The following is a 12,891-nucleotide window of genomic DNA, read 5'->3' on the forward strand; positions in this document are numbered from 1 at the left end:
TCCAATGGTCTACCTGCGGCTCCAAGCAGACTGTGGATGGAATGGGCGCCCCCAGTTGTGGTAGTTGGGATTGCGACCGTGACGCTAGAAAAGACACACAGCAGTTCACGGTAATTATCAGCAGTTTGCATCTAGTAAAACTAGATGACTGTGTGCTTTAAACAAAACAGCTTTGAACGGCTTGTCTTTAAACTCATCAAAAGTGAATCCTCCTTCACTTGCTCGTCAGAAATGCTCTTAAGCAAGCATCTCCCACCTGCTCCAGTGGAGCTGCTTAGCGACTGCCAGCAGAAGAGTGGATGTGCAAAGGAGGACCGGTGTGTTCATATGGAGCTATAGGGATAAGTGTCACATTGCCTTCAGTCTCTGACCTGCTGTCATTCCATTCATCTGTTCACCTGCTCAGCCAGTACTTTTCCACTCTCGCTCCCCTTGCCAGCCACACCTACCTGCCCACTCACCCGATACTCATTCCCAATCAGCACAGTGTTTAAACTTCCCTCCCACACTCACTCATTGCCAGATTGTTCTTTGCTTCCATGCAAGACTCTCCAGCATGAACTGTTGGACTGATCTCTCACTGCCGAACCTGCCTACCTTGGAATATGTCTGCTCTCCTGTTCCTCGGTAAATACCTCAGCCTTCTGCCCCCAATCATGAGGTTTGCTGTGCACTTCCTGGTTCCTGTTTGCCTGTGCTTGGTTGGTGTTTGCCTCATCAAACGTTTTGAGAGACTTTGAATCTACCTAAAAAGACTGAACGGAATGGGTTTCCTCTGCTCACATGGTTCTTTGCAGCTCTTTTCTGTTTCCGCCAAGTCTGAGACTAAAGTTGGTACAAGCTATTTCTTTGGTCTGGTGGCACTGCATCTGGGTCCTAAACACTGTTACCTGTTACAGTAACTGGAAAAGATCATGCCTGCTACTGCAGGTTAAACAAATGTCAATAAATAAATAACTGACTGAACATATGAAATATAAACCGGGCATTTCAAATGAGACTGCAGTGCACTCAGCAGGCTGTCATCGAGTTTAATACGCAAACCCATGGAGTGCCAGTTCCACTTAGAGGTACATAACTAGTTCTGTTTGTTTCCGCATGTCTAATTCCGTCAGCGTGACAGACCTAATTATATGTTTTACCCTTGGAAAGGCACATGCCACCAGTCACAGCATGAGTCGAAGCCGCGTACCAAAGAATCTATGCATTTGTCTCGACAAACTGTAGTGAAGTGTGCACACTAGCTGTTAAATAATGCTTCGGTCCACACAGAACTGCACTGCAGATCGCTCAAGAGGAACATTCAGTGTGTGTGTGTGTGTGTGTGTGTGTGTGTGTGTGTGTGTGTGTGTGTGTGTGTCTTAGAAATTCAAACATTACTGTCAAGACAATTTGTTCCATGCTACACGGCAACAGCTGATACTAATGCACTGCATATTATGTAGTCAGGCTCATTCTTTGCTGCCAAACATGCCATAACTACAGAACCTTTCTCTTCTATTTAATGTAATCAGATGTCAGTGGCTATATAAAATCACAGTCTCATTACATCAAACCAGCAAACCAACAGTTTATCTCCAAATATCTCATACACCTCTGCACCAGTGCAATGTGTTACTGAGCATACGGCTTTTATTTCCAGTCAGTGAATACTGTTGAATAGTGTTATTGATTTCTGTTTAGGTACTGGACAGTTCTGCTGACACGGAACTGAGGATAACCATTGCACTGAAAACAAATTCCACCGATCCAGGTTGTGTGGCCGGTAAACATAAATGGGATTCTTAGAGAGAGTTCAAAAAAGTCACAAAATGTATACCGTATACCTTAAGTGCCAAATAAATATACAATAATTTCCTTTGGTCGAACCTTATTAGTCAACTGGATGATTTTACATTATTTTTTATTTGTTTGTTGATCTGCAGTTCATTTCATTTTATTTTATAGTGTTCAAAAACAGATATTTAACTCTGCTGTGTTCTTTCTTTTCCCAGTTTTTTATGCATCATCACCTAGATGTCTAAGACATGCAGAAAAACAGCCACAACGAAACTGCACACCCATTAGGCTGATTGTGACTTGATTGTGCTTCAACAGAATGCATCACTGGTCCTGAATTTTTTCCAATCAGCCCAATCAGCAGTGTCTGATTCACTGCAGACAGTGACACAAACAAAGCAAAACTGACTCACAGTTCTGACTCAAAGTGTGAGTTCATCAACGTAGGCCAAACGGCCCCAGAGCTGCTGATGAGACTTCAGCAAAATGTCAGTAAAAGTGACAGCACTCATAAGCATCCTTCTTCCATGCTTATTATTGTGTTACTTTTGCTCCAAGTGGTGTTACTGGTGCCTTCTGATATCAACTAACTTGTGCTCCGAGAGAAGAGGAGGAGACCTCACAGTGAAGTGGATCTTCCACACGCACTGTGTTTAACATTATAACCTCTGAGGTAAGAGCGTCGCTAAACTACGGCTTATCGTCTCTCGAGTTTCCACTCCCCTCTATCTTCCTGTCACTGCATCACCTTTCCTGTCTCTCTCTGTCACCATCTCTCTGCTCTGTTTTCGCCTCTATACTTTTCTCAGTTTCTCTGCGATTGAATAGAAGAGGGGAATAGTCAACTAATATGAGGTGCTGTGGCAGCTGGATGCTGAGCCAAACCTTGTAGAACTCTATCTCAAAAGGTTTTGGTTCAGAGACAATCTGTTGTAATCCTGTGTTTCAGTGACAGAATAAAAGCGTTCTGTTTGGAACTTCAATCCATGCCAACCTCTGGCTTCAGAAGTAGCCCTCCTGTTAGCCTTTGACTCACGCTAATTTCATGTGTGAGGACAGAGTGGTTTATACTAGTTTGGTAAAAACAATTTAATTTTATCTTGAGGTAATCTGCCATGCTTGTTATTGTATTTGTGAAGCAAAAGCTATTGAAATGTGCCCACTGAATTTGGTCATGGCCGCCTAAGAATAGTTGCTGATTTTTCTTTTGATGCATGTTTTGCTTTTCAACTTCATTACATACAATTGACTTACATTTTAACATATACCTATGTTGTTTATGCAAGGAAAAGACAGAGTAGTAGTGCTAATATTAAAGGAGTTTTCAGTGTGTTTTGTCACAAAGTTTATGTTCTACCATGCAAAACCTGCCTTTGAAACTAAACTTTTAGATTGATTAATACGTTTTTATTTTTTTCTCCATTACAGGCAGCTGCCAATGTAGAATTATCAGCAGCATTTTCCTATTTTCATTAGTTTTCTTATCGTTAAAGTCTAATGCTGCTCTCGAGTGAATAGCATGTAAATGGGAAGCTTGTGGGATTTCAGTCAACGGCAAACTTTTTCACTAAGAGGCCACCAAATGCAGATCAGTTTCACAGAATCTGTCTTGATTCTGTTCGCCATGACTGCTTTGTCTGAAGTTAGATTTTTTTTGGCAGACACACTTACTAAATCTCATGAGAATGGTTGGCAGTGATGAACACAACATTTGAAGTGAACAGGCTGACATCATTTTGGTCCTTTCCCTTAATATTAACTGATATGTCTACAAATGCACATATGTTCGTGGAGAAGAATATGACTACATACCAGAGAGAGCGAGCGTCTCTCCAGGCTGCTCTTGCCCAGGCTCATCACACTGCTCTTCCTGGACTCGATGGTGAAGCTACGCCTCTCTGAGGAGTAGGATCCTCTGGACCCTGAAAGACCACCCAGCTCCAGGTGGCCATTGGGTGTCAGTGTGCAGATCCTTGGGTCTAGAGGTAGTTGAGAGAAAGCAGTAAGTTTTTTGTTAGTTTATGTTTATTCTCAAGACAACCAAAGGTAATACCTCTGCACAGTGCAAGTGGACGGACAGTAAAATACCTTGTTGCATTTCCACCTATGAACACTGCAGGGTCTCATCTTTTGCTTACACTGCACTGCAGAGATCACATCTCCTCTGCAGCAGTAGCCCACTCATACTGTATTGAAGTGATTCCCCCCGTCTCTGAACTCATGTTTAATCCTCTCTGAACTGCATTGTTTACTGGGTCTGTGCAGGATATCTGTATGTCTCATTGTGAGCTCTGGATAAAGATAGAGCTCATTCATATTTCAAGACAGCTGGCTATTCTCCGAGTTTTAGCAAGTTTGCAAGCCTTTGGCACATAGTTCTGTCATCCTTTTGGTTTTGGGTAGAACACATCTTCTTGAAAAAGCCTCACTGGAAAAAAAGACTACTGGCCTGAATGTGAGAGAGGATTTAGCTACTTAAAATCTTAAAACCACTGATTTAAAATAGAAGCGTGTTGTAAATTATGCACCCGAAACAAATTATATATTTGCAAACTGCGCTTTGAATACACTTAACTTCCACATTTGGTTAATAATGGTGCTGAAAAATTGGAAAAATGAAATGGAATAAATGAAAAATTACTGAGATAATAAGATAGAACGACAGGTGGAGTGATGCGGGCGTTGTGCCAGACCTTTGCAGAGAAGAGGGAACAAAGCTTTCAATTTACCAGTCGACCTACGTTTCAACCCTCACCTATGGTCATGAGCTTTGGGTAGTGACTGAAAGAATACGATTGTAGATACAAGCAGCTGGTCAGGTGGCTGAGCTTGACCTTACAGATAGGGTAAAGAGCTCAGACATCCGGAGGGAGCCACTGCTCCTCCACGTGGAGAGGAGCCAGCTGAGGTGGTTCGGGCATCTGATCAGGATGCCTCCTGGGTGGCTTCCTTTGGAGGCTTTCCAGGCACGTCCAACTGGGAGTGGACCCCGGGGTACATCCAGAACACACAGGAGAGATTATATATCTCATCTGGCTTGGGAACGCCCGGGCATCCCCCAGGAGGAGCAGAAAAACGACATCTGGGCTACCTCTTTTTGCCATGAAATATACAATAAACAATTTCCCCTCGGGGATCAATAAAGTATTTCTGATTCTGATTCTGATGACCCGGCTATCTTAAGACACAGGGTCAGCAATTCAAAACAACTCAAGCTGTTGTCGGATAAAACTTCCTTAAAAAATATACTAAGGGGAAACAGCTCACCGGATAACTTTATAGAGTCGTGTTTCTCGCTCTCGTCAAAGTTGGAAGAGGAGCGGTCGTCGTCTGAATAAGAACGATTGGCATCACCCTGGACACAAAAAGGACGTCAGAGACAGAGGAGACAAGAGAAAAAGGAGACAGGGATTTACACAGGGCTTATGCTAAAGGGGACTCTCAAACCATACTCTAACAGGTTTTGACTCAGGACCTCTGATCTCCTGTGTGACATCAGTCAAAGCAACAGACTGCTGTCTCACAGCAGCTGACACACATATCTGAGGTTATCAAGGCGAGTCAGATCTGTGTCATATCTTAAGATTAAATACTCATACAGTACTCTAGTAACCCCGCAGGTTCGGTTAAAACCAATGAAATGTCCACTTTGGCTGTCACAATGGGAAACTCTGGAGTGAATTAGCTCAGTAATTTTAAGTGTGTAGCAGCAGTGAACAGAGTGTAGATGAGGGGAAGAAGGTGAGTGTGCCGGAGGGGGACAGAACGACAGCAAGTGGAGAGAGAGAGAGAGAGAGAGAGAGAGAGAGAGAGAGAGAGAGAGAGAGAATGCAAGGCAGAGATACAAAAAGACTGATGGCCGTGTTTTGTTTTGGCATTTCAAAATAATCAATCATAAGGCTTGGGATTTGTGTCAGTGTGTCCCCTTCAACTCACACATCATAACTACACGGCATGAATACGGTAATGCTTTGATCTGTGTACGAAAACTCAACTGGATTACTGAACTGCACAACAATTTTCCAATGATACAGCTGTGAGTTTGACAGTTGATGGCAGACTGACAGCTGCATTTTACAATGCTTTCCGCTGAGATGGATGCTTCAGAAATTACACGGTTCTGTTCAATACACAGTTATTATTTTTTGACTGCTGATACATCCACTGATAAATCCCAATTGTGACCAATATTGCAATTATTATTTCTACAGTAGAAACTTGATTTTAGACCCTTTGAAACTTTTTTTCCCTGGCTTTCACCTCCTATGGAGCTTATAGGATAGTCAATACAAGCTTGGCATGCTATAAATCATTTTCAGAATACGTTAGGCTAAGCAGAAGTAGCACTAATACACAGGATCTAAAACTATTTATTGAAAAAAAGAAAATTGGAAGGATTTACTACATAGCAAGTATTTAACATATCGTTAGCCTCATAGCATAATTGCCTAAGTCATTTTTTGGCCAAATTGAGATATCTGCCTAAATCTACTCTCTTGACACTGCTGCTTCATCCTGCCTTATCGCCTATGTCCTCAGCAGTTAATTGGTGGTCTAACAGAATAGCTGACTATCAAAACCACTAGTTGACACTATGCATTATTATTATAGACTAATTGTTCATATTTGGCTTTTGCTCAATGCATAATAAAGTAGTGGCATTGCATCTACAGCAGATATGAAGCTGGGGGCGCTGTAGGTAATTGTTGCAGCCAAGTCATAGTTGTCATGCAAAATTTAAATAATGTGCGGTGTGCAGCAAGAGCAAGAGGCGGAAAGAAACATGGCTGCGCGTCCAAATGCTCGGCTACAATCAACAGTGTGGAAACACATTCCCAGCTATCCCTGCAAAAATGTGGTCGCGTTGTTACTGCAATCAAAGGTCAGACAAGTTTGCCAAGAGTTTAGTAAAATCAAATCGTCTTATTTGTAAGCAGCGTCTCAGAGCCAATTGAGGACTCCGCTATTGCACCTACCTCACGGCTGTTCCCACCCACACAAGTTAACCTTTGGTGGTTGTATTTGAGACTTACGTGATGAGAATTGATCATTGTTACTGGGTGGAAAAAAATATATCTCCCACGATAAATTGACTACTTGACTGCTTCTTGAGAGTTGATGACGACTAAAAGGCAGCAGTCATGAATGCCTGACAGTGAATGGATAGAAGAATCCGTTAGTCTTCCAATAATATATGGAGCATCAAAGTCATGTTACATTAGCTTTATTATCATTACAAGTTCCTGTTTGCACAGACAACAATCACCTGGGTTACTTTTGATACTGAAAAAAATGTCCAAATTTGATCAACATGAGCCAGAATCTGAAGTTAAAAGGAACATCTTTTGTATGTGGTTTCCAAGTGGATTTATGGATGTTCTTCCTTGAATTTACTGTATATGGAGACACCTTCACTGGAAAAAGGAAATCCACATAACACAAAATGATGTGTGTGATGTCTGGGCATTCTGCGCTGACTGAGTTATGACTCTGACAACAAGGGGTGCAATTTAGCACAACTCGTGGCTGTGAAAACAAATCTCTCTCTGGCACAGTCTATCCATCTATCAATGAGATCACTGGGCATAAATATGACTGATAAACTGACTTTTCCATTTTTCTCTGACTGGGAAATACGCGCCTTGTTTAACTTTGTCCTTGAAATGACAAATTTTGAAATGCGCCTCAAACAGTTCAATTATCAATACGATCTAGCTCCATAACATGTCATTTTGTGTGTAAGGGGGCAGAAGCACACATAAAAAATAAAAAAACAACACTATGTCATAACTCACTTCTCTATTGTGGCCCTCACAAAAACTCTCTACACAGACAAGACCTTCCCATTCACTATTCAGCACTGAAGGATAATGACATGAATGCAATTGAAAGACCACATGAGTCTAGTGGTTTGTTTGTAAGCATTTGCTGTATTTGAGTATTTCGGAGTGTTTCATTATTAGCAACTCTCTCCTTGTCAGTGTGTTCAGTGCTGTGATTATGAAAATCCACAGGACACAGGAGCCCTGGCTTATTTTTGCTGTGAAGGTCACTGCCAAAGGTTAAAGTCTTTAGTCTTGGAGAAACACAGACAGATGGATGTCGGCTGTCCATAGCAGAGGACGCTGTGCGCAGAATGAAAGGATGGATGGATTGAGACAAGCTAAACATAGAAGAACTGTCAAAGTTCGAAGGTTTATGTTAATCACAGTCCACTGTAAGAATCTTTCAACATATTAAATTTACAGGCCACGGTTTGTTAAATAATAATCAGTTATCACATTAGAAATTTGGCACTTGTTTGGAGTAAATTATTCAACGATTTTGAGGTAAGAGCTTGTTAATTTGCGGGACATCCTTGTCTGCTATTAGATGGCAAAACATTGATAATATGAAATATATCACCTCTCCAGATGCAGCTGGAACCCATTAATATTCTTAAAGGGATCATAATACATAAAATCAGCAAACCTGGTCTGGGCTTACATCCTACGGCTGGAAGCCATGTGCCATGTGTGCTCTTACCTCAGCCTGAAAGCCTTCAACCAAGATGGCCACCAGCAGGTTGAAGAGGACGTAGTTTCCAAAGGTCATGAGGGCCACGAAGTAAAGAGCAGCAAGTGGTGAAGTGGCTGCCATACCATTGTACAATACAACATTCCAGTCCTCCTGTGTCAGAATCTGACAGGTTTACATAGATAAACACACACATACAGGGCATTAATAGTAAGAGTTAAACTTCCATAAAAATAAATGCAGAAATGTATTGAATCTTAAGAAATATGTGCAAGTCATCTGCATATATAGAGAAATGGACATCATAGGTAGTTATGTACAGATGTGTGCTAGTGTGCTTGTGTGCATTCCTATCCAATTAGTGATAAGTTGATTACCTGGAAAACAGTGACAATAGCCCAGAGCAGGGAGTCAAAGTTCTTCCTGTCTGGTACTGTGTCACCAGTCTCTGTCTTGAGACTGAACTTACAGCCAAAGATGTGCATCCCCAGGATACTGCAATACAACAGCAGAGCCTCTGATGATGTTAACATCCTGTACACACTGAAAATGTATCATCTGTTTTACCCAACTGAGAATTAATGTGGATCTTTACAGTTTTTTTTTTTTCAGGCACATTGAACAAAATCAACTTTTCTCTTTATCTCAACTGCTTCTTATGGTATAAATGCTACCTTTTATATGCAGCTCTGTGTGATATCAGTTGTTGTTGTGCCCTGACTGCAACTAAACACTTTATTGCTAGGATAATGGACATAAATTTAAATGTTTGACTGTGACTGAACCCTAAAGCCCAGGTGTCATCTACTCCAATGATCTTGTTGCCACTCTAAAGTACCACACTAAACATTTCACAGTAATGCAAGGGTGTTTAATTTGCAATTAATTGCACAGAATTTATAGGTGAAAGTTATATATAATAATCCCTTGCAGGGTACCCAGGAGCCTTACAATATCAATGGTGAATTCCTTTCAAATTAACAATTGTGAAATGTGCCTGTTGTAACCAGCACCTGAGAACAGCATTGTCATGGATAATGTTTCTAAAATTTGTTTTAGCAACCAGACCATTAACATGGAGTTAAATTGACAAAGCAAACATGACATGAGCAAAAGCTAATGGTGCAACGTAGCTGGGATGTGACATTAGATTACATTTACACACACCACCTCAAAAATGACACCAACCCACAGAGAACACACCTATCATAACAGCAGCTCGTTACAAAAGTAAAACAATATTAACATAGGTGCTTGCACTTACAACTTGACCCTGTATGCATATGTCTAAACACTCAAATACAGATTAACTCAGGGTCAATTCTTACCTTACAAAGCAAAATTACAAGAACTGGCTTGATTAGAAAGGCAAGGTGAGAGGGAAGGGAGAAAAGACATTGAGGACTGAGGCCATTGATCACTTGCTAAAAGACCTTTTAGGCCTTCAGAGTGCTGCTGTGTCAGTTCTTGAGAGCCTACAAATGTCTGCTTGTTATGTTGCTCCAGTTCTTTAAGTGTCTGCTTGTTAAATTCTTACCAGATCTTCAAGTGTCTGCTCGTTATTTTGCACCCAGGGTTAATGGCTGCAATGGAACTGTGCCCTTCTGTGTTTCAATGGCAGCTGTTAAGCAGGTGCACAGAACTCGAAAAAAGACAGAAGCCAGCACATACAAACACACATAAAAGCAGAGGATGAAACAATGATCTCTCTCTCTTTCTCTCAGTCTTCCCCCTGAAAAAAAAGAAATGGTCTCCATGCCTCGGTACAGTCGTCAGGTAAAAAGTAGCAGGGGAGGCACAGACAGACTGTCTTGTCATCTGTGATCTGCATCAGTATGAGACACCGCCGATATCGTTATACAGCACGTATACCTATAACCTTACCTGAAGATGAAGATGAAGAGCATTAGCAGCATGCAGAAGGTGGCTACATTGTCCATGGTCTTCATGAGGACCACCAATTGTCTCCTCAAAGCTGGCATGAACCTTACAAGCTTCAGAACCCTCAGCAGTCTGAAGGTCCTCAGCACAGACAAACCACCGTCAGACTGGCCGACAATCTCACATACACTGAAAAGAGAAACAGACAACCAAGCAATGGAAGAGAAAGAATGTTAATAAATTTACATTTTTATTTATGTGCACATAAAAAGTCATAGATTAAAAATGTCTTATTTACTCTACCAACCAGTGATACAACATCATAGAGATTCAACATAGGAAAGGAAAGGATTTCAAAGGTGTTATGATTCCCAAACCTACCACCAGACAAAAAAGTTGCTATTATGAAGAAAACAATCATTCTGTCATGTGATGAGACACAAACTCCAGTCTCCTGCATGAAAGTCAACTGCATGCCCATCCACCATCCAAACCTCCACACCTTCACCATCCACCCCACCATATATAAGGCTCATTACTTCACGGCTTCACTTTACTAATTCCTGGGATACTGGGCTGCCATTCCGCTTGTTGTCTGTTCATAGGTCAGGAGTTTTACATTTTCTGACAGCAGCTAGCAACAACAACTACAGAAAAACACATAGGTAGCCTCGGCAGCAACTGCCCGAATGGCTGGAAAAAAGAGTTCTTCAACAGAAAGAAAAATGCAAAACTGACTTCAAATTTCATTTGAAGAAAGACAAATGTAAGGATCAGAGAATCAAAGGACAGTGAAGTGTAGTGGCCCTACTGGCTGACATGTAATTATGTCCTCCATGCAATCAGTGGTATCAGAGTCCATAATTGCCATAAGCCATGACATACATTCATTTGGACATTGGATGGTCATTAGTTGTAATGTTCAATAAAGTTGTTGAATAAATGTAAGAACAGGTTGACAAGATGAAATGAGCTGAATTCATCACAAATTCTCGGGCAACATAAGGAATTCTTGGTTTATCTTGCAGTAATGAATGCGTCCACTTAAGAGGTTACTTACGTTTTGGACATTATAAATCAAGCTTAAATACTTAATGACTTTCTTAATTGCCATTTGCTTCCTCAGAACAACAACAGAAGTTTTATCTTTCCTTTGAGTTCTGGTAGGTATTTATCATCAGCAGAGAACCATTCCCCGGTGGAAAAGCTGGATTTCAAGAAGTTCGTCCTCTAATGGAGGTGCTTATCAAAGGCTCCACTCAGCACATGAAAATAGCATCAAAATAGCATCAGCTCAGCTTTGGAAAAGATTGAATGGGGACACTTTTACAGAGCAGCTCTGTATGAATAGCTGAAGACATTCAGATATGTGACGAGACGGAAATTGGTAGTGAGGCGAGAGATAAGAAGACAGATGTAGATATGTTCAATCAACAATCTTCTGTGACAGGCTGCACATTTGATCTTGTTCAGTTTTAGTCACTTTGATGTGTATTTGATCTCAGGATTATAATAGGGATCACAGACAAAGGCGCTCAGCCAGATGAATTGGAAAAAAACGCTGGCAGATCAAAGGCAGAGCCACTCACCTGAAGCTCCAGGCACACACAACAAAAGACGCAGCCTGTTTGCTGCTGTCTGACGCTTCGGCATCCAAAAACACACAGGTGGTACATTTCAACCAATGTACGACGCACATGACAATTTGACAGAGTGACATGAAAAATTTCAGACGCATCTCTTTCCAGAAAAGCCTGGCAGACCAAAAAAGTATGCTACCTCAATTACACCAGTCAATAATTCAGACACATTATGTTTTGTCCTCCAAAAGCTTTGTCTTTTGTTTCCCCCCGTCTCTGTCACAATACCGTATATTCAGGATATTTATGTCACGTAATTACCTGATGATGACGATGACTCCATCGAAGACATTGTAGGGGTTTCTCAGGTAGTTGAAGGAGCCAAATGCAGTGATTTTAAGGATCATCTCCAAGGAGAACATGCTGGTGAAGACGATGTTGCAGATCTCCAGAACATTAGTGAGCTCCTCTGGCTGACAAATAAAAAGAGGAGACATTGGATGATTAAAAAGAAAAGAATGACGAAAACATACCAGAGAGAGTATGCTAACATGTAAGCATGTCAGCTAACATTTAAAATGCTGCTATATTGACATGCTTAAGATCAGCATGTTGGCATACATAGAGTTAGTATAGAGAACATAGCTAACATTGCATGTTAACAATAACATTTAAGCTTGTTGGCTAAAATGTGAACATATGCTAGAAGGGATTTTGTCATTAATTTGTGAGGTAGCTGGCCGTGATGTAAAGTGTTGGACAGGTGAAAAGTTCCACCTGTTGGTGGTGCCGGATGAAAAGTCACAGGTGTTGGACAAACAGACCAGCCTGTCGGTTGATCAGTTAGCCATTCTTAAGGCCTACAGCTATGCTTTTAAGCACAAGCATAACTAATTATAATTAGGAATTAAGCTAAATTGGAAATACAGGAGAAAAAAGTGCAGGCAGACAGCTAACAGAACAAAAACAGAACACAGGTGAGAGAAAGGGAAATAAGGAGTAAGAGACTGATACAAGAGGAAATGAGAAGCAGTACAACAAAAAGGGGGAAATTAAGTGTGAATGTGGACATTATCTGCAGGAACATCACGGCCCCTTCTGTCATATATCCACAAATAACAAGCAGTCGCAGTCA

General features: G+C 41.2%; 1 protein-coding gene across 1 annotated transcript in view; it reads right to left on the minus strand.

The window, feature by feature from the left end:
• Positions 1–12,891, minus strand: part of cacna1ib (calcium voltage-gated channel subunit alpha1 Ib) — a 205,021-nt gene that overhangs the window by 60,421 nt on the left and 131,709 nt on the right. The window contains exons 11-17 of the mRNA XM_076727506.1: positions 12,078–12,229; positions 10,180–10,365; positions 8,673–8,790; positions 8,305–8,460; positions 5,047–5,134; positions 3,592–3,758; positions 14–84 (exon numbers count right to left, since the gene is read on the minus strand). Coding sequence (XP_076583621.1) covers positions 14–84; positions 3,592–3,758; positions 5,047–5,134; positions 8,305–8,460; positions 8,673–8,790; positions 10,180–10,365; positions 12,078–12,229 — 938 coding nt within the window. The remainder of the gene's footprint in view (positions 1–13; positions 85–3,591; positions 3,759–5,046; positions 5,135–8,304; positions 8,461–8,672; positions 8,791–10,179; positions 10,366–12,077; positions 12,230–12,891) is intronic.

This window comes from Chaetodon auriga, chromosome 4 (genome assembly GCF_051107435.1).
Source record: "Chaetodon auriga isolate fChaAug3 chromosome 4, fChaAug3.hap1, whole genome shotgun sequence".
In the NCBI taxonomy this organism is placed as follows: Eukaryota; Metazoa; Chordata; class Actinopteri; order Chaetodontiformes; family Chaetodontidae; genus Chaetodon; species Chaetodon auriga.